The 27,369-nt window shown below is 40.2% G+C and overlaps 1 protein-coding gene across 1 annotated transcript in view; it reads right to left on the bottom strand.

Moving 5' to 3' along the window:
- hmga2 (high mobility group AT-hook 2) overlaps nt 1-27,369 on the bottom strand; it is a 110,028-nt gene that overhangs the window by 9,700 nt on the left and 72,959 nt on the right. Inside the window, exon 4 of the mRNA XM_067581845.1 lies at nt 9,305-9,337. Within this exon, the coding sequence (XP_067437946.1) occupies nt 9,305-9,337 (33 nt within the window). The remainder of the gene's footprint in view (nt 1-9,304; nt 9,338-27,369) is intronic.

Here is a 27,369-nt window from a genome sequence, read left to right as displayed (position 1 = left end):
CTGGAGTGTATCAAAAATGCTACCCAGTTAAACACAAATTAGCAAAAAAAACCAGAGAGAGGTCGAGTGGGTCAACTGATCATATACTAGGTTTTGACCTACTCTTGATTGATGATCACTGTGAAAAACTGGCAAAGGGAAAGAAAAAACATAGTCCTCCTCCCTCCTCAGATGAAATGGATTTCATTTTCCACATGGCTTCATTTTATACAGGGAGGCTAACTGACACAATTTATAACCTTCTTCCTTTCCCAGGCTGTGGCGGTGCACCCATTCAGCAGTCGAAGCCTGTCTACATTCTGCAGCTCCAGCTCCATTCATTAGTGCTCACAGACTTCAGCCTTGAAGGGCCAGCTAAATGTTACCATGTGTGACAAGAGCAAATGAGAACAGGAGAGAAAAAAGGTGGGGGGGGGGGGGGGGGGGGGGGGGGGGGGGGGCAATATGATTAAAGCTTCTTTTGTGTTCCCACAATAACAAAAAGGATAACAAAAGAAGCTTTATCATATTGCCCCCCACCCCCACCACCAAGCTCACACCATCATTTGAAAAGGAAGAAGCCTATTCAATCTAGTGAAGGTATTTACTACAAAACTGATCCGTCATGGCGTCATCAGGCTCCTTTAGACTTTTAATCCATCTTTTAAACTGTTCTTCACACCTATACAGAAAAAAACCCATACAGTAAAATCACTTTCTGATCTGACACCCCTATCAGCAGGACTGCATTGTTTGTCCGTTCCTTCCAAAACAATTACCGATCATTGTTACAAAAAGATTCATATCAGTGTTTTCTGATCTATTGTTAAGATCTCTATTGTTAAGGTTTGGTTATGTTTACGGTCATGTTATGCTCAATAATAATTCTTTGTACAATGTGTCTTAAGATAAATGTGTTTATAGCTATTCCAAACAGCCATAATGGAAGGTGACAAGAGTGAAAGCCTACCATCATAGAGAGAGGCCAGATGTGATGATCCCATTCATCACATTTTTACTTTGGCATTTGATGTAAATAGTCTCCTCAATCATTCTCTGGCTGTCCACTGATTCCTGGTTGATGACTTTGACCCCTTCCTGATGACTCCACTGATATTACTGTCACATGTGTCATACACCTTTCAAATCTTCTTCTCAGCAGTTGTCCCGTCTGTAGGATGTACGCACAGAGATCTTAAGGTGTTGAATGGTTAAAGTTAGGGTTGGTGGTATGGGCTGTGTTGGGCCTCATACTCCAGTGCATGAGACCAAGGCAGGCCTGCATGCAAGTCACAAAGCCTGACAACAGGAAAGGGCACCAGGAAGGACAGACAAAGAGAGTCGGACTCCATATCCCAACATGCACTGTTCAGTTCGCACCTAGGTGCTAAACTGGAAACGAACGGTCTCAACAACAGTCTCTCAGTGGCAGAGATGCTCCAGCACAGAGGAAGTCATGGTAACACAGTAGTGACATAATTGCCCCTTTAAAAAATGAACGCACACAGAAAAACACACCTTTCCAAGTTGAACTGAGCTGGGGGTAAGTTCTGTCCCTCCACGAGCCAGCTTCACTAAAGGAGGTAACCCCATGCACGTGTTTTTCCCTCATTGACTGGAAGACTCTCCCCGGATGAGACAAGACTTTGCCCGTGTTCACCCAAACTCCACCGCTGGATACAAGAGAGACTGCTGCTGCAACCAGCGCTCTCACCGCCTGAAGAAGGAAGAAACAGATTTTCTTCATGAAGACATGGAAAACTTCTCAGCCCCACTCTTCTTCAACTGGGTCGACTCTGCTGTTCTTCTCTGCCATGCTGCCGAGGATCAGCTGCCGTGCGACCCACCGACAATACAAGGACAGCCCCGTCAGTATCCGAGCTGAGGAACCAAGCCGGACCAAAAGACGGACTTAACACACACACCCTGCTCGCTTTCTGAAGCGAGCCTCAGTGCTGTTGTTCTTTTCAGCTTTTAAGCTTTGTTTGTTGTGTGAATTGATGGACCGCCGAGTCCCTTTGTTCTGCTATACTCTGAGGAGTATTTAAAGTTTGCTGCCTGTTTAGTTGTGTTCACCACACTAGACTGTTCTGTGTTTGTCCCGTTCGGGACAACTGCTGTGTTTGTGCCACCGTGAGTGAAAAAGTAAGTTGCTTTGTCGATCAGAAACCAAACAATGTGCATTACAGACTGCCATCCGTACGCGCACTCTCTGTGGACAAAGGAACCACTTGTCTCTTGCTTTCCCTCCTCTTTCTTCCCTCTCTTGTGACTAACCCACACACACATGCGCGCACACACGCACATATACATACACATCACTTTTAATCATCTGATGGTCAGATAACGTCGGACAAAGCACTGCTCTATGCTCTAAGTTGAATGAAGCACTTGTTAACTTTGTTAATTCTGCTAAGTTTAATAAACACTGTTATATCTTTAAAGAGGAGTCTTTTGTCATTATTGTATTTTTATATATTGTGAATAGTGGCTGATTGAGGGAGTCAGAGCTCGAATTCATACCTTCTGTGTTCACCTGTGAATGTTGATATCCCTCAGATATTAACATTCTAGGTGAAGGTGAACTCCCTTATCAGACTACCTTGTTTGGTTATTGGTCCCCGTTTCCAAGTGGTGCCCTGTAATTATTAATTCATATTAGTAATTCTATTAATTTTTATACTTAATAATTATGGATTATTGCTAATAACCAGACACACTACTACCAGCACCAACAGCTGACTCTGTGACTTTTCTGTTCAGATGTTCAGACAGTATAGCGATGTAAGAGAGACCCACTGGGGTACTTCTGGTGGTCTCTGTTGATTTGACTGTTAATGATTGACTGAGTCTGTCCTAGTCTAAGTCAGGAAATTATTCTATTCCGCTATTCCTTGTGACTGTTGGCCAGATCCCACCTTCCCTTGGAAATGATTCAAAGTCATTAACTAGGGGTCATAAAAAGATCAAGGAGGCCAAACACAATCTTTGAACAGAAACAGGGCCAGTCTTGGTTAGCAGGAAGAATTCTTGACCCTTGACACAATCTTAACTGTATACTTAGCCATTCATCTGAAAACAGAAAGACACTGAAACAGTAAATAACTGTTGTAATAGACAGAGTGATCATTGAGCTTCTTGAAAACCAAGGCCATAGCTGTGTCAAGATGACATACAATATTTATTTATTTCAAATTTAATAAGAGGATAAATCCCTTGAGATGCGCCATCTCATTTTCAAGGGGGTCCTCAGGCACAAAACATGAAAGTTTAACATTGTTGAACATTTAAACAAAAAACAAAAAATAAATACATAATAGTAATGATAATAGATTCAACAATCCAACAACACAAAACAATCAACAGAGTAACATCAACAAGGACATACACATAAGGGCACTCCCACCATCCTAAACCACACCCACTACATCTGTTACAAGTGTCATCTGTACAAAAAATAAGCAAGAAATAAAATAAATAAACAGACCAAATAACATTATGTTGAAGTCAACTTATAAACTAAAAAAGAAGGCATACAATCAAAAACAAGAACTATATGCATTTCTATATGCATTTTTGCACTCATTACTTAGAATTATTACACAGAATTACGACAAATTCTCTATTATTCATGTCGTCCATTCAAATACCTGAAAACCCAAGTGTTCACGTATTTGAGCCAAAGTGTCCATCATTCTGGATGCCATTAGAGAAAGTGGTATAAGAAATGGAGTAGAGAATAGTGAGGGTGAAGAAAAAGGGTGTGAATTGTGCTGCTCTGCCCTTCTTTTCCATCATTCGATCTCATAACCCAGTCTGTGAAAGAAAATGTTTAGCCTGCAACACAGTTTGTCTGCGTTGCTATGTGTACAATAATGCTATGAAGAAAAACTGATGATTAGACTGACAACATTAGGTTCAAATTGGGCTTCTCAACTGATTATTCCAACCAACACTGTTGGTTAGCCTTAGTTTAGCTGAGTGTTAATGAGGAGAGATATTCAGACTATTAAATTTAAAAAGTGTTTTGTCTTTTTTTTTTTTACAAGAAATAATTTGGCTTGGAGATCTGGTAGCTGGCAGTAGCTGAAACTTTATTGGGATCTTGTGCTATATGCATGTGTTGTAGCTTCTGGTTGGGTCATGCATCAACTGGAATCCCACTGGAATGACAGGGTTTGAGGTTTTGCACAAGCTGGTAGTGGTGTGGCTGAGATAAAGCAGGCTATCAAAGTGGGAGAGCTAAATGACATTTTTATGGCTTGCATCTCCCAGGGTCTCACAGCACCTCCCAACCACCTCAGCCCTGTTCCCACACAGCCACAAATCAGAGCCCAGTTATGCATTCACACCGAAAAGTGGCCCGCACCAGCGAACAGAGGGAGGCTGGTGGATTCCTGGAGTGTGAGGGAATGCTGGGGGTGGGGGTCCTGTGTCATGTTTCACTCACTTATTACCATTCTGTTTTCATTCTCCCTCTGATGTAGAGGCTCTTGCCAGCACAACACACAGAACACCTAATTGTCTGCTACATGTGAAAAGACATGGAAGAACTTTTTTTTGTTTTCCTTTATTTTTTACTTTGGAAATAACTCACCTCTCTCACCTCTTTATTAGTAAAAAAAAAAAAAAAAAAAAAAACACTCCTGTATTTACGGACAAAGTCTTTACTCATGTCATAAGTAAAAACACCAGGCGCCAGATGCAAAAAACTCATGACTAAAACTGTGTGTACGCACAAAGCCAGAAATATGCATAAACATTCTTTTCGCCAGATTTATAAAGCCTTGCGTACGCATGGTTCTGTTTTATGAATCTTAGTCATTGGGGAACTGAGCTCACGTGCACAAGCCTCATTTCCACTCCCATAATTAACCATAAACGGATGAAGACACACCCTGAATCAGCCGTTTTCATATCAATTTGCCACCTACCCCACCAATCTCTATAGCTATCATTGAAACAAATGACAGCTGTAGAGAGAGAAGAAGTGCAATTTCACAGATTGTGTCACACCAGTGAGGTTCTCCAACAGCCAGTATAGTGGTCATTACGCGCGGTTGTGCAGCTCTTTACACGTCCATATCATTAATTCATCACATGGACCTGTAAACCATTGTCAGCAGTGATAGCTCAGAAATGTAATCAATGATTAGTTTGTAGCTCTCATATCTATACCAACTTTACAAGGTGTGCCACAACTAAGGATAAAATAAAAAGAATGATAAGAGCAAAATAAAATGTCGACTCCTATGTAAATTAAAAGAATGATAAAATTAAACACAAAAGTAATTAATAACTGTTAATCAGTGTTCATAAATGTGCCTTTGATTGGCATTTTACAAATACCTGTGGAAACGCCAAAAAAAAAAAAAAAAAAAAATCATAAAATCAGTGCAGGTGGTTATCAACCTAAACAACATTTTACGAAAAGATTCTGTCTCTCACCTCATATTTCATCTCCACCTCATCACATTACCCTCAGATTGCATAGGAAAAACGTGTACACCTGGTCTAAAGAATGCATGAGGTGCGCACATTCCCACCACTCACCCTGTGTTTATAAATACCAGTCTATGTGTGGGAAATGGCATATGCATGGTTTTTGTGTGTACATATCGTTTATGCATCTGGCCCAAGCACTTGTTTGAGCTTTAGCTACAGGCAGACTTCCTGTTGCAGAAGCTATACAGATGTTCCAAGCCTCTGAGATGTTTGACAAAAACCATCATTCCATCACATAAACTGATGACAAAACCAATATGTGAACACACCAGTATGAGACCAAAAGTATGAGACCTGAAAATAAAAAAGAAGTGCAAGAACCTATGTTTACCTGACACTGACCTCTAGTGAATTATAACTTGTCTGTCAGGAGCAAAGTCAGATGTAGCAACCTCTCAAGGAGGAGGTTGGGGTGGATGGATGGGTCAAAAAGCAACTTTGCAACTTTGACACAGGAGACCACTGTTTTTTGTTTGTTTTGTTTCCTACTGTTAGTTGTTCTTTAACATTCTAACTTCAACCAAGTAATTTAATCCCAACAATGATCTTTCCCTACAAGTCGTTTTTGTGTCTAAACTTAAGTAACCTTAACCATAGATTTGCCCATATGTTTTTTTTGTATCGATCATTTATAATGGTTCTTAAAAGGCACTGACAAAGTGTCATTCTCCCGATAGCAGTGTCAGATCAGAAAATGCTTGTATGTGTTGTTTTGAAGGGCAGTAGCAAACAATGCATTTTGCTGTTCAGTTTGGAGGACTTGTTTCATAATACAGATAACATGATCAGACTGAACAAAATCATGTTCTTCCTTCAGCACAATTTGTAGAACAGACCTTAACCCAAAACACCTTTCCTTATAACATCTTCCTTATGAGGGAAATAAAATGTTTGTTTTACAACATAGGTATCTTTTCATAGTTTCAGCTATCATTTGTAGTAGTTTGAGGCATTTGTGCTTTTGGGTGTGGCTGTGGCTCAGGAGGTAGTGCTGGTTGTCCACTAATCGCAGGGTTGACAGTTGGATCCCTGGGTCCACATGTTGAAGCAAGGGCAAAGGCAAGACTCTCAAACCCAAGTACTCCAGATGGTGAGGCCAGCACCTTGCATGGTAGCTCACTACCATAGTGTGTGCATAGTTGAATTTAAGGCAAAATGTAAAGTGCTTTGGATAAAAGCACAATAAAAATGCAGTTTATTGACTTATTTACCATTTTATCGCCAATTTGTTTGGTGAAATCTGAGGGTGCACCACTGATAGCCATTAACCTCCAAAAGGGAAAACATCACAAGTGGCCAGACATCCAGATGAGTTTTATACTAAATAAATCCCCTATTCAACCCAATATCTCTTACTGCATTAGCAATTTAATATCGCAGTGAATGTACAAATTTGGAGTGTTTGTAAAAACTGTTCCTGTCATGGGACCATGGCAGCCTGTTGTAGCAGCTCTGTGTGCCTGTGTGTACCTTTTCGTTTCTTTCTGTGTCTAAATATGTTGTTGATGCCTGGGAACATCAAACAACACTACGATGCTTACACAGTGGCTTGGATATGCACTACTACTCTCCATCAACTTGGAACAACTTTTAGATACAGTAGGAATTGAATTGAAGAAACTGAAGAGTTGGTTTTATTCAAGTAAACTAACAATAAATTTACACAAAACAAAATTTATAATATTTGGGAATCGTTCAACTACCTCATGCAAGAAAGTTATGATTAATGATGTACACATCGAAAGAGTGTCTGAAATCAAATTTCTTGGAGTAATAATAGACAATAGATTATGTTGGAAGCCACACATGAATTATATTAAAGCAGAAATATCAAAGTCAACTGCAATATTATATCAAGTCAAAGATCTCTTAAATCAACCATAACTATACACTTTGTACTGTTCCTTCATACTCCCATAGATTATCTATTGAGTGGAAGTGTGGGGGAACACATACAAGACAAACATAGATCCAATCTTCATCCCCCCAAAAAGAGCCATAAGAATCGTAAATAAAACCACTTACAGAGAACCAACAAACCCACTCTTCATCAAACTAAATGCCCTATAATTCAAGGATCCGGTTGACTTCAAAACTATTCAAATCATGTACAGAGTAAAAAATCAGCAGTTACCAAACAGTATCCAAAGGTTGTTTCAAATGAGGGAAAGTAAATATGATTTCAGAGGAATATGTATGTTCAAAAAACAATTAGTGAGGACGAATGCAAAACTTCATTGTATCGCAACAAAGGAAGTTAATCTATGGAACAACTGTAGTGAAGAAATGAAGACATGTAGAACATTAAGTAAGTTTAAACAAATCTTTAAAAATAACATTGAACAGATACAGAATGAATGAACAAAGAGGTGGACTGAAATAATATGATTTGGTACAGGGTGTCTTTTTGATTTGTGTTGTTTTTGTTTGTTGTTATTGTTTCTATGCAAATGTTGTATGATGCAAACAGCTCCACAGCCCTGCCTCCTCTTGGCAGATCAGACCACAGTCTGATTCTGCTTACACCAGCATACAAGCCCATTGTTCAGCAGCAACCAGTTACTGTGAGGACAGTGAGAAAATGGTCTCATGATGCCATGGAGACACTGTGGGGTGCCCTAGAAGTCACTGACTGGGATGCTCTATATAGACCACATGGTGAGGACATTGATGGTATAACTGACTGTGTTTTTGGTTATATCAGTTTTTGCATTGATGATATCATCCCCACAAAAGTAGTTCGCTGCTTCCCCAATAGTAAGCCCTGGGTGACAAATGACCTGAAGGTCCTGCTTAATGAAAAGAAGAGGGCCTTTGGGACAGCAGAGAAACAGGGTGAGGGATGTTTGGAGTGGAATGAGAGAGATCACCGGCTTCCAGAAAAAGGGTGGTGTAGCTGAGGGGAATCTAGAGCAGGCAAACAAACCCATCCAATATTTTAACAGGTTTAACAGCTTAACCTCCCACATAATGAAGGTCATGGTCAGACTGGTCCTAACACACCGCAGACCACTTGTGAGCCCTTCATTAGACCCCATGGAGTTTGCGTATCAGCCGCAGATGGGTGTTGATGACGCAATTATATTCCTGCTGCAGAGGGCCACCTAAACAGACCCAACAGCTTGGTGAGGATCACATTCTTTGACTTCTCAAGTGACTTTAATACAATCGAGCCCAGGCTGCCGAAGGAAAAACTGGAGGTTATGCAGGTGGACGCCCTCATGATCTTATGGATCGAGGACTATCTGAAAGGCAGACTGCAGTCTGTGAGGCTATAGAGGTGTGTGTCTGCATGCCTGGTGTGCAATATCGGGGCTCACCAGGGAGTGTGCTGTCTCCCCTCCTGTACACCCTCTACATATCAGATTTCAGGTGCATCTCTGAATCATGTCATCTGCAGAAATTCTCAGATGACACTGCCATTGTGGGATGTGTGGAGGATGGACAGGAGGGGGAGTATAGGGGCCTGGTGGACCACTTTGTGAAGTGGTATTGGGAAAACCACCCGCAGCTGAACATGGCCAAGACCAAGGAGACTGTGGTGGACTTTAGAAGGAAGGTCCTTTCTAAACCCACTCCTTTTTGTAATGCTCATTGAACACCGCTTGCTCATACCTTTAATCTGTTAACTCCAATCCATTAAATTTAATTCTTCTTGGATTTAGTTTTCTCTTTTCATAACTTTATTACATCTATCTATCTATCTATCTATCTATCTACAGAATAAGGTATAGTGTGATGAGGATGTTATCCTGCAAGTGTTTGAGTGTTTGTTGCATTTGTGTGTGTGTGTACATGCATGATCCTTTGGGTTTCTTACCTGAGCAGGCTTTTTCTGGATGACTTGCTGTGGCTGCAAGAGCAGAGGGGAGAGTTTAGTGTACTCCTCCACAGTTCATATCATTAACAAGAAGAAGTTCCAGTATCTTAGCTGCTGTTTACCAAAATGTCACATGATGGCTAGACAGAACTCAGTATGATTCACAAGGATTTTACGCCTATTGGTTCTCTTATTACTCACCATGTGCTTACAAGCAATAATCTTTAGAAAGATACACATGGACAACAAGCCAAACAAAGATAATGAAACATAAACATATCACTATTACGTACAAGCAAATGAGTGAAAAAATAGATACATGAATATAGAAACAACAAGTGGACAACATACAATGTCTATATACAGGTGAAACTGTTTCTGTTAACTGTAAACAGGATACAAATAGTACATAGGTGAAGAGTGCAAGGTGTACTGGGATAAATATTGTATGGGTAAAAAAGTGATAGGTTATTTTATATACAAACTAATGTAACACATTGGCTACACTTTGATTTGTGCATATACTTTCAGTACCCCTGTGTCATACTGTCATACATGTCTGCTGTATGAAAGTGGTATCAGTGTCAGTGTAAAGTGAGAAAGATTGTCAGATTTTCTGTTTCAGGAAGTCATCGAAATTGTCACAAGTAGCACACCAGTTCTGTCATTGGAAAGGGGACTTCTGTTTCTGTTAGACAATCCAAGCATATAGACTGTGAAGTCTCCAATCCATCCAACCTGCATGGGTATGGAGTGTGGGAGGAAACGAGAGCACAGAAATAAACCCCTGCAGATACAGGGAGAGCATTCAAAATCAACACAGAAAGGAGCCAGCCAGTCATTGGATTTGAAATTACACTGAGGTGACAGTTCTAACCACTGCACCACTGTGTCATGGGTGCCCTAAGAATTTGAGTATTGTCCTAAATATTTTCTATGGCTACGCCAATGAGATGAGATTTGTGCTTGTAGTTTTCTTATACCACTGTACGTGGACTTTGCTGAGATACAATGCTGTGTAAAACTGATAGAATTACAATTTTAATCAGGAAATAGATTATCAAAAAATAAATACACAACCAAACCTGACCATGCATGAAGTGCCAACCTTTGGTATTTGTCATTTTTCAATATTAATTACATGTGCTATGGACACAGTTCAATTCGTACTGAAGGATACCTAGGATCCCATACTAGGGCTGTGCGAAATGATGATATATATCATGTGACGAGAGAAAAATGTCTGTAATTTCATATAATGCTCTATCGTTTACATCGTTGTGATGCAAATCACACTCTTTACAGCAATATTTTTCGTCATTTGGAACTGTCCATCTTTTGTGCAGATTACATTGATAAATTACCCTTCTTGGCTTTTTACTCGCAAAGCTTTTACGGCATTTACAGTAACATAGCGAGTTTAGTTGCTGTCAACTCTCCACCACTGTCTGTCTCCTGTGCTGCGCTGCACACACGCGGAGGGCTCAGCCCCACAGCGGTGAGAGAGAGCAGAGAAGCAGCGAGATGGCAACTATAAATGACAGCAAAACGCAGTAGAGACTGCCTTCATTTGAGTTAAATACCAAATTTATGTGCGCTCTTTTGATTTCAGCTCGGTGTGTCTCTGCTACAGCCACAGGATTGAGTGGAGGTGTGGGCGTGTTTGTGCTTTAGAACGTAACCACTGTGAAACAATCAGAAAATAATGTTTTAATGATCTGATCCACCGGCTTTCTCTCGACCAGTGCTCCCTCTCTTCATTCACTCTCTAGCTCACTTGACCACAGCTGCTCTTTCTCTCTCTTTTTCTCTCGTCTTTTTAAAGTGAGTCGGGAAGCCGACAGAAGAGTCTAACTTAACTTTTAATACTATCAAAAGAGGAGAAATATCCTCCCCTTGTCCTTGTAACGTCTTAGTCCTCCCTCATGGCAGAGTTTACAGCTCTGATCAGTCTGATCTCCATCACGCCTCTGAATCCAGAATATCTCCATGCTATGTAAAGCACGCATGGAGGCAGCTTTATGCTGGCGGGGGAAGACTGAGGAGAAGGACCAATTATTTATTCATTGAATTAAAATGTGCTTTATCAGAATAGGTATTGTTATCAGGATATGAAATGACCTATATCGGGATATGAGATTTTGGTCATATCGCCCAGCCCTATCCCATACCCATGCTGATTTGATCCTGCCCTCAGCCTGGTCAGTAAAAGAGTCATGAAACTGTTTAATGATAGAAGGCAAACAGCGAAACAGAAGCAGCAGCACACCACATGGGAATTTTGGCTACAAGACAGTCATGGTGAATAATGTATATAAAGGATGCAGCTGCCCCTAAAACTTCAAAATCATGGCACATTGTGGCCCTGTTTACACTGTGATGTGCTGTTGTGTGTAGCTTTGTATTCTGTGTAATGTGTCCTTTGTGTTTTTTGCTTTGTACTGTTTGTTATTGTGCTGTTATATGTTTTGATTGTAAGGGACTGCAGATGAAAATTAGCTATAAACTAACTCTGGTGCAGTACATCAAATGTTAACATTTACGTTTAACACTGTACGCGGTTCCAATAAATACAACACAACAACCTGACATTAACATTCGTCTTCGGTGATCCGATCACAAGTGGACAGCTCTAGTACAGGTGTGAACACACCCAAGACACATTGAGGACGCATTGAGAACCAATCACTCAGACCACATTTGGAGGTGGTCTGGGCTACATTGAAGGACTGCCTTCTCAACTGACATCCTCTATTTTCCAGCAGACTAGGCACAGGAATTGAACTGCTGCCTCGTGGTCCAAAGCTGTGTTCAACTTGTTTGATAACAGGATAAAGAAATGCATTATTTTGTTTTTCTGTTTTTAATGTGAATTTTTAAAAAACGTTCCCATTTTTTTTGGTTTGCCCCGTTCCCCTAACCTGTTTTCCTCATCAAATTGACAATTGGAATAAAAATTAACCAAAACCGGAAAATAATTTTTCGCTTGTCTGTCTAAAAAAATATTTCAGTAGCTGAACGTTGCTGGATTGTTTCCTCTGTCCTGTTAAGTTGATAACTACAGTTTTTAGTTTTGCTGCACTGCTCGACATAATGGAGCTCAAGATTTATCAGGAGGATGGCTGCCTTACTCCAAACAGTATGAACCTGGACTGTGTGTGTAACAGCTGACCTTTTGGATGTGTAGAAGAACACAGAACATTAATTAACATTAGATCCTGACTGATCTTGTCAGCATGTCGGGAGATTTAAATAATCAATGAAGTTGGAGGTGATGTCAAAGTAGCGCACGCGCAGTTGTACAAGTGCGAAAGATGGCTGCCCACTAGATGCTCATTTGGAACTACTTTTCTGTATCCCAATACTGGACTCACGCAAACTGGAAGAACTTGAGGACTTTATCAATGAACGCTACCACCAACAAAACATGCCGCAAGGATCCGTTTCCAAGACACCCAAAAGAGCACACAACGATCGATCCAGTTCTGAATCACCACCACCCAAATGCTGTACCAAAAACAAAGAAATTCTACTCTCCATACAAACCCAACTCACTGGATTTGACGCCAGGCTTTCATTACTAGAAGTGTTGATCAGTCTAGTTGTTGATAAACTTTACATTAACGAACAGTCATACCGCAACAAGGACATAACCCCCTGGCTTTTCTAATTCCATCCCTGGTAATATGCAATATATCCCTCACCTTATCCCTCTCTCTCTGTCTCATAACTACTAGTAATTTAGTATACAGCCCTAGGCCACTATGTTGTCACTGTTGTTGCTTTTGTTGTTTTTATTGATGCTGTCATCATTAGTGTTGCTATTGTTAGTCATCATGTCTATTCTGCCCCCTCGCCCCCTACCCATCTCTCTCCCTCGTCCTGCATTTCCCCTCATACTGACTACTGCTCTCATCATACAGATAATCCATGATCCCCTGCTCACATAATAATCACACCTCACTCACACACTCTCACTCACACATGCTTTCCTCTACACAACATTCCATTCAATTACCTAAAACAGAAATCTATTCTACAAAAGTATGTCCAGTTGATCTCTACTAACATGGAACATCCGTGGTGTTGGATCTCAGGCAAAGAGGGCCAAAGCGTTTGACCATTTAAATCATTTACAGGTTGACATTTGCCTCCTCCAAGAAACTCATCTCTCAGGATCCGACTGCAGCAGAATCAAATAAACTCAGTACAATCAAGTATTCTCAGTAAATTCTAACACAAAGCAACAAGGAGTCTGCATTTTGATCCATAAAAAAATCTCATTTGTTTATAACACCACCATAGCCGACCCTGAGGGGTGCTATATTATCATTAATATCTCAATTGAAAATAACCCAATTACAATAGGAAATCTGTATGGTCCAAACTCAGATGAACCAACTTTTTTTCAGTCTTTCTTCTCCACCATCACAAATCTGATCGATTGCCCAGTAATAATAGCTTCAACACAATAATAGCTAGGAGATTTAAACACAGTTTTAGACCCATCAATAGACTGTTTTGATAACTCAAGAAACAAAGTAATCTGGTAATCCACTTTAACTATAAAACAGTTCATGAGTGATTATGGTCTTGTCGACAGCTGGCACTTACAGCACCCAAGTAGCAGAGAATACTCCTTTTTTTCACCACTTCATCGCTCTTACTCCCGCCTCAATTTCTTTCTCACAAGCAACTCCTTGATTTCTAATATCACCCAGTCAACAATCCACCCGATTATCATTAGTGATCAAGCCCCTGTTACAATTAAATGGACTAGAAGTTGCTCACATAAAACAATCCCCAGATGGCGCTTCAATACCTCTCTCCTACAGGACCCACAATTTGACTCCGTTATCAAAAAAGAGTGGGCACTCTTTCTAGAAATGAATGAATCCCCCGAGTCATCGTCTTCTCTTCTGTGGGAAACAGGAAAAACAGTACTCAGAGGAATTATCATTTCATTTTCAGTCCACAAAATAAGAAAGAAAAAGAAAAAGAAATTCAATTGGAACAAATAATTAAACACCTTGAAAATATTAACATGGTCAACCCAACAGATGAAACTCAGAATAAATTAAATAAATATAAAGCAGAACTCAATGATATAACCAACAGACACACCCAATTTTTAATACACAGACTAAGACAGGAACATTTTCAACATGGCAATAAATATGGTAAATATTTGGCAAAACAAATCAGAAGAAACAAGGAAAAATCAACAATTGCAGGGTTACAGGACTCAGCAGGGAAGCTCAATCACTCACTCACTCACTCACCTACTGCAATAAATCAAATGTTCTTTCATTTCTACAACTGGCCTTATTCATCAGAAAAAGAACCTAACAATGAAGAGATAAACTCTTTTCTCAACAACATCAACCTACCAAAAATTGACAATAAACAAAAAAATAAATTAGAAATGCCAATACCTCATGTGAATTTCACACTGCTCTTAAATCAATGCCAAACAACAAAGCACCTGGCCCAGATGACTAACCTGCTGAGTTCTATAAACACTTCTGGTCAATTATAGCTCCACTCTTCATTCGAAAGATAAATTAATCAAAACAGGTTTCCGGACTTCCGGCAACCTCCAACACAGCAACAACCCAATAAGGACCCACATTTATCATCAAGTTACTGACCAATCTCATTAATCAATGTATGTACAAAAATCATCGCCAAAGCTTTAGCACTCAGACTAGAAAAGGTTATACCATCCATAATCCATCCAGATCAAACCGGCTTTGTTAAAGGTAGATTGGTATCTACTCACAAGACTCCGTCTCCCTCTGGTCATCATTTTCCAAATTTCTACAGTTGTAACTTCACTGGCCCTCTTTGTCTGAGACCCAACCCATGAAGGTTTCCCCCCACACACCTTATCATTCATGCTTCACTGTTGCCCACGTAACACATCACCATTCATGCCAAACCTCTGCCTAAAACTGTAACATACACTCTATATAAGGTTCATGGTGGGGCTCAATTCCCTCCTCCACCCCCGTTCTCTCTCCCCTTGTCCTGACCCTCTCTACAACAGTCGATCCTCTCACTATCAACACTCTGCAGCTTTCCTCTGCCCTGCTCTACCCTTCAGAGGTCCCTGGGGGGGTGGCCCGGCAGGTGGGGGGAGGGTGTTCAACCTGGGTGCCGTCATGGGCCCTCATGTACTCCCCCATCCCCTTTCCAGCCCTCCTCCGCCCCTTTGACTGCCTGGGTCCGCGCTGCACGCCACACCTCACTTTTTAATGCTCCACACGCTAGATGCCCAACATTCCAACTTCCATCCAAAAAAACAACAACTAAATCAATTAGAATAGGGTCAAGTGGGGTGCACTGTGGAGGGCCTGATCAAGGCCTGAAGAGGCCCTGTGTGGTCGCACCTCACTTGTTTTATTGCATCACACATTAGAAGAGGTACATAATCAATCCTTACACAGGACGAGTGGGGTGCACGAGGGGAGTCCTGAATAAGGTCTCCCATCTGCACTGAACCTCTTTTAACGCACTTAGACAATAGAAGGCACATATATCAAAGGGCTAGCAGGGTGTGTGCGGATCTGACAACCCAGGCCGGGTTGGCAGTGGGGGGACTTGTGGGTCGAGGTTCACACGCCCTGGCGCCCCCTCCTCCTCTCCTCAGGTTGCCTCTTCTCTGTCCATCTACATGTTCCATGTTTCTTTAACAGGAAACCATGTCTTTGTCAAAAATGTTCCTGTCTTTGTAAAGTCTGTGTATTTCCTATAACATCTATGTATGTCTAATAGTCAATAGTCTCTGTATATGTTACATGCTATGTGTATTACACTGTTTTTGTTTTTTTGTGAGAAATGTGGGTGTTGTAAATACATGTATATGTCACCTATTGCAAATAAATAAATAAATAAATAATCAATGAAGTTAGGCTGCTGTACCTCATGCATAAATGCGCACCGCGTCTCTCAATGGGTGCTGGAAGTTGCCAGGAGATCACTGCATATAACTCTATATTCTATATCTATTTATAATGTTTTCATGGTGTGTCCTATCTTTTTCACATGACTGCATGTAAGTACATATATTTGTAAACAGAAATGATGTATGTGTTTATTTGCATATAGAGTAGGGAAGTTAGATCCGATCACAAGTGGTCACTCAAGATGCATGTGGAGACACATGTTAACAGGTGTGAACAGATATACTTAGAACTGTCGGATCACCTGAGACGCATGTTAATGCCAGGTGTAAACAGGGCCTGTTGAAGTGGACAAGTTTTTGCTTGTATCTCTTGATATAAACATAGTACAGAACATTGCTATGGCATGCACTCCTGACTTGATCTAAGCAAGTAGGCAGAGTAATATACGAGACATACCCACTGCTACACCTCTTCTCCCACTTTGGTGTAGTGGTGAGACATCAAATTACAAATGGAAAGGTGAAAAATAATCCTCAACCCAACAACATGAAATAAGAATCTACAGCCATGACAAGAATACATTTGTGTGTTTGTGAGTGAGTTAACTAAAAATTCTCAAATGTAAAGTATGTGTGGGGTGATTTATTATTTTTGATATAAAAGTATGTCAATATGATGATAAATGTATTTACATTATAGACTTTGTAGGTCACCTGACAATGCAGAACAACACTGATACAACCTGGGTTTGCATTTGACTTTGAGGTCTTTTTTTATGTCTGTTTTCAACTGCACACACACTGTGGGGTGAAGAGGGTCCTGAATGAGCTTACAACTGCACAGGAAGTTGCACTGGACCATAGCTGAACAGCTGAGCACTCTAATAGGTCTGAGAATGTAAAAAGAAAATGTAGAGTCCTTGGTGCTTGTAAGCCTGGCCAGCTGCTGGCCCAAAGAAGAGAGCACCATGCCCCTAACCCCCCACACCAACTCACGATCAGTTCAAACAGCTGGTGTTTTCTGTGCCAGCTCTGGCTGGAATGCCACCAGGCTCAAACATACTAATGGAGTCCATGTCAACACCGGATGGGTCCTGCATGAGGAATGCAAGCAGCAGTGAAGGAAACATTGTAAACTCGTGCAGGCAGAGAGAAGGATACAGACCCTCAACACTGCCTGCTCCCTTCTTCTGCTTCTGAAAAACACCACAAGCACTCTCCTCTCTTTTGCAATAGGGGGATTGCATAGGTGGAACTGCTCCCTAACAACAGCTCACACATCAGTCCTGCTCTCTGTTCTACTCTGAGGTTCTGCTCATCTCACTGTTCAAATATTCTGTTGTGTTTACTACTTAATTAGATATAGTGTTTTATATTACTTTACCTATATAAAAACAATATGTCTGTTTTTTATATTCTCTGTGAAAACGTTAGATATTTTTAAACGATGAAATGTAAAGAAACCTCCATGTTTCTAAACTGAGTTTTTTGAATGCTATTGATTAAAAATAAAAGCTTAATTAAAATCAAATATTAATTTGTTTTTCCCCCTATTTAAATGTGTCTGTGTATTCTTAAAAAATCTAATGTTATTTAATAATAATGATGATGAATGATGATGAATAATAATAATTTTGTAGTAATTTGAGGTCTTCCCTCTAATTTGAAATAAACATAACTAAAAACCTCATTTTATCATTTATCATTAATATCATGCTCACCAAAGCATCACTAGTTTGTAAAATTGAATAATCCCTGTCTGAAGCATTATGTGATATACTAAAACAAAAATGTCTATTGAGATAGCTGCAGACTGCAGCCTAGAGAATGCAGGCTACAAAATAAATAAGCAAGATACTTCCAAGCAAGTACTTTCAATAACTGTTCAGTAACTGTCTGAAAGTAATAAAATCTACAACTGAATCAGAATAGCAGATCAGCTACCACACACTAAACTAAACTCCTATAATAGCCTACTGAGTCTCATGTTTTACCTGTAAGACTCACATTTGAATGACGTTCATTATCTGTGATCACAAACATCACTTTTCCACACAGTCAAAGAATCATGTAAAATGTGTGTGTCCTGGTATTAGTTCAGGGGTATTAGTTCCCCCCCGCACTGTCAGCCCAGGAGTCATCCACACTGGACAGTAATGGAGGTTGTACCAGTGTCTGGTTCAAAAGTAGTTAAGCCAACTTCGCTAACATTAAGCACCAGTGCAGAAGGCATTGATGCAGCAAATAGAAACTGATTGTACTGCTGTCACACTGTCTTACATTTCCATTACCCCTCTCTGTTTTCATCACAGTTAAGTGATGTTATGTGCAGATGTCTCTCCAGGTGGTGAGAGTGGACAACCACACCTCTTCACCACTGACCCTTAACAAAGGAGCGCCATAGGGCTGTATCCTCAGCCCCCTCCTGTATTCCTTCTCCACCTACGACTGCACAGTGACACAGGCTTCAAACACCATTGTGAAGTTTGTGGACAACACAGCAGTTGTGGGGTTGATCTCTCACAGCAATGACAGAGCCTGCAGGGAGGAAGTGACTGCCCTGGAACAGGGGTGTCAGGACAACTACCTCTCCCTGAATGTCTCTAAGACCAAGGAGGCCATTGTGGATTACAGCTCCAAGCTAACTTTCCTCCTCCCACCTCCAGCTAGTCGTGCTCTCCTCTTGTCAGCTAACAGCAGCTCACGTTTCTGTTTTTTCCAGTATCTGATTCTTTTCGGGTCAGTGTCAAAATGTCTTGCAGCTTTCACTCCTTAATTTTCCTCCACATATTGCAAAACTCTCTCTTTGAATTTGACGTCAAACTTCCGTCTGGTGGGTCCCATGTTCGCTCTCTACAGTGTTGTGGCATCAGTGTTATGGAAAATCTAGTCACTGACACTTGCACAGGTCTTATATGGTACCTCATTTATAGCTACCGCCATCTTGTGGCACTTGTACATTACTACAAACCACAGTCACATTATAACAGGCACCATCACAGCAGTTACTTTCTAGAGCACAAATAAACACACCCACACCCCAGCACACCACCGTACACTCCTGCAGCGGTGCGCAGCAACACCTGATATGGTCTGAATACGGCCTAAATCCATCCTTGTTTTTTCCCTCCCCGGCCTGTATTTGGGGCCGCCTTTATTTGTTTGTGTTGACCACAAACCTGTGTTGTGAAGCTCAGACTTTGATAGCGAAAACTCAGATTTCTCTTCTTCCAGACTCACACCTGATTGTCTGACTGAAACACCCAACTCTAATTTCCCCTTTCACACACATAGGTTCACATACTTATGCCACGCCTAAATATGTAACATTGGATCATTTTCCTCAATAAATAAACAAACAAGTGTTTTTGTCTCATTTGTTTAACCTCTTAACATCCCCTGGGTCACCGGCGACCCGCTTAAGCCAGTTGTAAGTGGCAGCATCACACAATAATGAGTGAAAGCAATTGGCACAATTTGGCCAATTGAAGATGATTGAAACTCCCTAGTTCCCATAAGGTTAGGCCTGAAAGTCTGGAATTTTATACAGGTTGACGAGATGCAGAAGATATATAGTGTTTTGTTATTCAAATATTATAGACAACGACCAAAAACACTTTTTTGAGCCATATCTGAACTGATGTAGTTTTGGTTGTGTTTTAGCCACATGCTAAACAAACACATTTCCAGAAACTAGAAGATGTCACTTGTCAAATGAAGCCTAACAATGCATTGTGGCTTTACAGTTCTTCTCTTATAAGGTTTTCCATTTGGGTATGCCAAATAGGACTTAAAAGAGACAGGAGCTAAGACTGCCTGTTAAGAGACAGAGGCTGAACTGAGGGGCTGCATAAAGGGTTCGTATAAAGTAAATAAGGAGTTTTCTGAACTGTGAATCATGTAAAGCTACTCTAGTCTTTAGCATCAGTATATACAGATACTTTAAAAATTGTTGAAATTAACTTTCAAACATGAAATTGCATATTTGTTTTTTTTTTTTTATTTGGACTTCGGAATATATCAGAGCTTGTATAGCTTGTGGTCAACAGGCAGTTGGTAAACTTGTTGATAGTGTCAAGACTGTTGTATATTTGTTATAATATAAACTTCTACAATGTGCAGCCAATAACAAAAAAATATAACAAGACTCTGGGAGAGGGATTTAAATACTAGTTATCATTTGATGTATTTCTTGTATATATTATACATGTTAGAAAACAGTGTTCTTAAACTAAGTGCTCAGTGTTAGTATGTTATTACACCTTTTCCAAATACCTTCATGCTGTGTCTATTTTAAACTTAGCTCCTTGCTGTGTAAAATGAGACAGTTGATTGTTTAACAGTTAGTTTATGTTGTCTGAGACAGTGGTAGGACAAATCATTGTTATGTAGATTTCTATGTCTCTTTAATGTGTTGATCTGACAAGCCTTTAGAGGATAGTGTTGTTTGTTCTTTAATTCAATATGATAGCAATGTCACTTTGTGATGCTGTTTTGGTCCACACCTGTGTGCTGTCATCCTGGCACATATGGTCGTAAAGAAATACTACTCCTAGACTAGTTGAACTCTTGACCTTTGTTTCTATATGAGGGTTGTTCACTAAACTGTAAAGTTAACTATAGATATTTTCAGATCCTATATAAGAGTACTTAAGAACTGGCTGAGTGCCAACTTGTCAGAGAGAGAAAAGGTAACTAGGTGGTATGTGTATAATCTGTCTGAAATATGATGCATTGTACTTCTGATTGCAATATTTGATTACATTATTTCATAACGTGACAATGCTCTCTTTGTGTGTTTATTGAGTGATCAAGTAATTCTCCACTACAACTCTTGGACTGATCTGAGTCTGAGCAAAGAAAAGCTGTATGTGCTTTGAGACCATAAACTCATAGAGTGTTTACTGAGGTAATAAATCAAGAGAGAAGTAGGGTCATTTTCTGATATTTCTCATACTTCCATACAATCAGACTTCTTTTTGCAGCCAGTGGAGTTGCCCCCTGATGGCCATTAGAGAGAATGCAATTTTTTGGCACTTCCGCATTTGCTTCATTTTTCAGCCCCGGAGGTTGCCGCTTGGGAGTAACAGATTACTGCGTTTAAAGTCTGATCAGAAAAACACTGCACAGTGGTTAGTAATATTCACAAACTGATTTTACAACTCTGGAAAGTTATGATGCTGCAACCCTGTTTACTAGTGTGCACATGTGACATGACTCTGTCCACAGACCTCCGAAAAAAGCACGAACTGCATGCACTAGTCCATGAACTGGCCTTTACAGTGACAGCATACCATGTTGTTGAGGGAAAGATGAGACAGAAAGTACTCAAAACAAAAGCAGAATTTTCAGTTAAAAAGACTCTGAATTTACTTATTTTAATGAAACAATAAAAGTCAAAGTAAATGTTTTGAATAAGATATTTTTGTTATCTAAACATTTGACCCCTTTTTTTTTTACCATGTTAGAATCGAAACTGGGAATCGATAAGAACCGGAATTGATTAGCAGAATCAGAGTCAGAATCTGAATTGATAAAATTCAAACAATATCCAACCCTACTTGTGAGGCAGCTGGATTTGCAAGATCAGGACACCGCGAGATCACACAAGAAGCCATCTTGTCAGGCTTTATGCGCTTGTGTCCAAACCACCAGTGGTGGTTCAGCATTGCAAATCAAGCTGCCTTGCAAGGTGATAGACAGATGATTCATCCATCACCTGCAAAGTAATTTTTGAAAGTGCCTTCCTTTTTCCAAACAGTTTCCATGGACGACTTCTCAGATGGTTCTGTGTAACAAACCATCTGACACGTCAGGTTAGGTTTTTTTGGGATGAATTCAAGATTTGACTAAAAGCTAGGATATACTGAATAAAGAATAAAAAAAGTGCACTGCATGGAGAAGTTCAATGCATGGTGAAGTTAGTTATCACCACTGACTGTCTTCCATCCTATGTTCAAGAGCTCCTGAAGGAACAAAACTTTTCAGATGCTTATCACTTCAGCTTCACGCACGATGGGAGGGAAAGTCTATTAAACATATGGTAGATTTCTTTTGTGTGTGTTTCCCATTATTATTAATTATTTCTAGGCTTAAGTACTTATAATATCTATAAATAATGTTCAATTGAATATTTACACATGGACATAAAAGTCAGAAGCATAAAGTAAACAGGAGTTTGAATTTAATTGAAAGTGCTTATAGTGAACACACTTATGTGGTAATGCCCAAACAGCTGCCAATAGCCAGTTGACATTATTCGATTCAACAATGGCTGAAAATCTATTTCCTAAGCCAAATGTTATGTTGCCTTTTTGGGAACATTTTGGCTTTGAGCCAGACGGCAAGGGGCGGCTGGTGAATTTGTCGCATTTGTAGGAAAAAAGTATCTTATGTGGAAATACGTCTAATCTAAGATCACAGCTTGGAGTTAACCATCCTGCAGCGTTTGCCAGACTTGGCAGTAGCACACCTGCCCCCGGAGGAGGTACAGCTTCAGGCCAGCAGCAACAGATCCAAGGCCTTTGTGAGAGGAGCGAAGTACAAACATGACAGCAATCAGTGGAAAGTGCTTACTGACAGCGTGACTAGCTATTTGGTTGAAGAAATGTTGCAATTCCGTACCGCTGAGAAGCCAGCATTCAAAGCCATGCTACAGGCTTTTGATAAGCAATATGTACTTCCCAACTGAAAGTACTTTTCTCAAACAGCGGTCCGTGATAAGTATCTGACAATGAAGGATGGCATAATACAGGACTTGAAAGACATTGACCATTTCTCATTGACACCAGATATGTGGTCAAGAGTGAACATGATGCCATGACATGAGCCTGACCATACATCATCCCATCACAAACTGGGAACTCAAATCAAAGTGCCTGGAGAACGTGTTCACGCCATATAGCCACACAGGTGACAACCTGGCGGAAGCAGAAGTCCTCCATCCAAGAGTGGTCCCTGGACAAGAGGAAACTGGCCTGCATTACCACAGACAATGGGGCCAATATTGTGGCTGCATTGCGAAAACTTGGCTGGCCAAAGTTGCTTGGCCATAATCTGCATTTAACTGTCACCAATGCAATGAAGACAGAAAAGGACTGTGTTGTATTCCAATGTGACAGCAGAAGGAAAGGAGTGGACAGGCACAGGGCAAAGAGAAAAGTGAAACCCAGCATATCATTTATTATTATTTGGCTAATTAAACAATACATTAGGCCAATTTAAATGACTAACAGACAGATGAGGCTCAACAAGTGTGTTTAAATTAAATATTATTTAAAATTTCATGCTATCATTATTAATATTATGTTAATAATTATTTCAAAGCAAATATGAAATGAAATAGCCTATTGCTTCATCCCATAAATAACTGGGCGAAATTTTAATGATCAAACAGCCTGCTGTTAACTTAGCCTATTTGGAGATAGCATATCATTTATTATTATTAATACTAATTGAGGATCTTCTGCCCCCAACTGAGAAAGACACAGAGTTGATGCGCAACCTGAAAATAAAGATGACCAGAGTCTTGGAAGACAAATACAGTGCACCTGCAACACAATTCATTGATCCAAGATACAGGGATGGCAACCCCAGAGACAAAGTCAAAGATGGAGGAGATGCTGGCAGTGCCCGAAGAGCGGCATGATGACAGGGATGGAGATGATGCCGTGCAGCCCAGTATCTCAACAGCTGGAGATGGAGAAGGAGCAAGTGCACCACCACCTCCTCCTCCTCCCAAAAAAATTTATCTCACAGATCTGCTTGGAAAAAGAAATGAACTGACCTCCACTCCAGTCCCCAAGAGAATCCGTGCGGAGACTGAACTCGTGAGGTATTTGCAGGAGGAAGCCCTTGATTCACATTTGGATCTGCTTGCCTGCTGGTGGGACAATCAGAATTGATTCCCACTTCTGTTGAAGGTTGCTAGAAAATATATTACCATATGGGCTATAAGCACTCCCTCAGAGCGTGTATTCAGTCTGGCTGGCAATACTGTCAGTCCATTGAGATCCTCCCTTAAACCGGACAAAGTGAACATGTTGGTTTTCCTGGCAAGAAAAAAAAGACCAAGAAAATGAAGACCGAAAAATGGACCAGCAGAACATGGCAGTTCCCTATAGCGGCCCAGTGAGTAGTTGTACAACAAGCACTTACTGACTCATAGGCTAGCCTACTTGCCGACAGTGTCTTAATGTATGTTCCTTTTTTATGTTGCACTTTGAAAAAGCCAAACCAGGCTATAGCCACCATTCTTCAAAAACATATTCCCTCATTTGGTGTTTTGATGATGGTGGTGGAGAGCACTGTCTAACACGTCAGTCTACAATCTCCCATAGGTGTTCAATTGGGCTGAGATCTGGTGACTGTGAAGGCTACTGCGTATCATTCACATCATTTTCATACTCATCAAACCATTCACTGACCCCTCATGCCCTATGAATTGGGGTATTGTCATCCTGACCATTCCCATCAAGATAGAAATGTTACATCATAGGATAAAGGTGATCACTCAGAACAACTTTGTATTGATTAGCGGTGACCCTTCCCTCTAAGGGGACAAGTGGACCCAAACCATGCCAGCAAAATGCCCCCCAAAGCATGACAGAGCCATCAGATCCCCTCACTGTAGGGATCAAGCATTCAGGCCTGTACCGGTTTTTCCTTTAATTTGTCACCAGTCCGTATATGTTCCCTTTTTTATGTTGCACTTTAAAAAAGCCAAATTAGGCTATTGCCTAATTATTATTATAGCTGTAATTTTGCCTAAAGCATATCATTTGCTGTTCGAAGAATAATTATTTATTTGAGACTATTTTATTACTTGTCCATGTTCATTTACAAGCTGCATGCATTCATGACCTTTAGTTTAGTTTATAAAGCAATTAACAACTTTGTTCAGAGTTCATCTCATGTTGTTTGTGTATGGTTAAGCTGATTTTGGACCCAAAAAGCAGGACTCAGACACATGGCTTGCAAGAGTACAAATGCAGTTTTATTGTGTAGAGGGGCTTGGTAAACTGCGCAACCGCGGGGATATGTTGCTTTGTCATAGCGGTAAGAAAAGACTCATACCATCACAGCCCTACCTCAAGCTGTGGTAGTTGCAGCTTGGTCAAACCCCTCTCTCTACCCCTGTTTCCTGTCTCTCTGCACCTTTGACTGTTGAATAAAGACAAAAAGTAACAACAACAAAAAAGTCAATATAAAAAACTGTTTATGGTCCGCTCTTGTTCTTGTCTGGCCATAGTAGTGCCCAGCTTCAAGACATGTGGTATGATATCAGCATGCATTTTGGATGGCTGCTACATGAAGGTATTGTGACCACTTAATTGCAGTGGATGAGACAATGTAACTAAGATGAAATGCAGCTGCTTACAAAAAAGATGTAGACAAAGTTACATGAGTAATGCCAGCCTCAAATCTTCAAAACTGTTTTCTATGTATTCAGTACTATACATTACAAAATAAAAACACCACAAATGACATCTTAAAATTTACTACAGCTTTGCATTATATTTTCCAAATATACATGTTATTGTGCTTCTCCCATGTTTTAACATGTAATTGCATGTATAGCATTAATAAATGTGTGTGTGTGTGTGTGTGTGTGTGTGTGTGTGTGTGTGTGTGTGTGTGTGTGTGTTTGTGTGTGTACAGGTGTTCTTGCTCAGTCTGAGTGATAATTACCCCATAAGACAGGTGCCACTGCTGTTTGCTCTGGTTAACTGTTACTGGGCCTCGTAACCTTTGGACCTCCTTTGAACTAAGTTAAACCTTCCCTCCGCAAACACAAGTCTGCATAAATGAAAAGTCCGTCATGGAGTACGAGGCTTGGAATGGCTGGAACTCTGGAATATTTACCATTTAAATAGTTAAAATTTAACAACTTTTCCTAATAGAGCACTTTAAGTAGGTGAAAATTTGACTTATCTGGCAGGTTTGTAAAACACCTCACAGTTGAATTCACTGTCTGATGAAGTGAACTGTCTGTCTGGGAAACTGTAGGGATATAGGAGTCCATTTAGTGTGGAGGCTACAGTGTGAATATAATTATAATAATTATAGACTTTGGGGTGGCTAAATATAATCCATTACTTAATTGAAACATATGTAAAATGATAAATTGAAATTACATTTAAATTAATGCTATATAGAACTAGTTATTGGTAAATGTAATCAAATGCACAAACTATTAAATGTATTGATTATTTTTCCTGTTGTTAATGAAGGGGGCTTCACATAACCAGCCATCCATCTGTCAACCCTCAGTTTGATAATCCAATATTTTGGTATGACATAACTCAATAATTATTCGATTGGTTGCCATCACATCCTATACAGACGTCCACTATCCCCAGAGGATGAATCCCAGTGATCTTGATGATTCCCCTGAGTTTTGATGTAGCGCCACCACAGTTCAAAATGTCCATGTTTTGTTTGTTTTTGGGGGGGTTGTGATTGAGGCTATATGTTCCTTGTCTGTGAAAGGATTACCTGTACTGTTGCACCCTGTTCCAGAATCAAATTCCACCAGCTTAGTTGCATCGCCATTGAAATGAACTGAACTGAAAGTAAACATCAAAAGCAAATTACCAAATTCTCATGAATTTGTGAACTGTGGATATTCATGGATGTGGATAAGTCACCGGCTGACCTTTCCACCATGTTTAGGCAAACATTTCTAATTGTGCATACCTTGCTGTCTGAAAAGCAGATGGCACTTGGGCTATGTTCACATTACAGGCCTTAATACTCAGTACTTATTTTTCAGTCAGATCTGATCTTTTTGTGTTAATGGTTCACATTCATGTTTGTGAGTGAAATGTATCCTGCTCTGGTGTGAACACTGTTGAGGTCCTACACTGGCAAGCATGTGCAGATTTAACTGAAAAGTGAGCTGCATGCATACAAAAATAACAACATTGTTTTTAAAAAACTGTTCAGTTATTATAAGCTCCTTCCAGTTTGGCTGAATAGAAGCTTCTCCATAAATGTCCAACAAAACTTTGAAACTTCCTCGTCTCTCCATTGACCCCCATCGCTGTTGTTGCTCTCCTTCATGTTTATACATGCTGGGCTTTGAGGTGCCAACACTAAATTATGACAACAGGGGATATGCACAGAGAAGTAAAAGACATTAAAAATAACACATGAA

Source organism: Thunnus thynnus, chromosome 23 (genome assembly GCF_963924715.1).
Source record: "Thunnus thynnus chromosome 23, fThuThy2.1, whole genome shotgun sequence".
Taxonomy (NCBI): Eukaryota; Metazoa; Chordata; class Actinopteri; order Scombriformes; family Scombridae; genus Thunnus; species Thunnus thynnus.
This window is presented reverse-complemented; position numbering and strand designations above follow the sequence as displayed.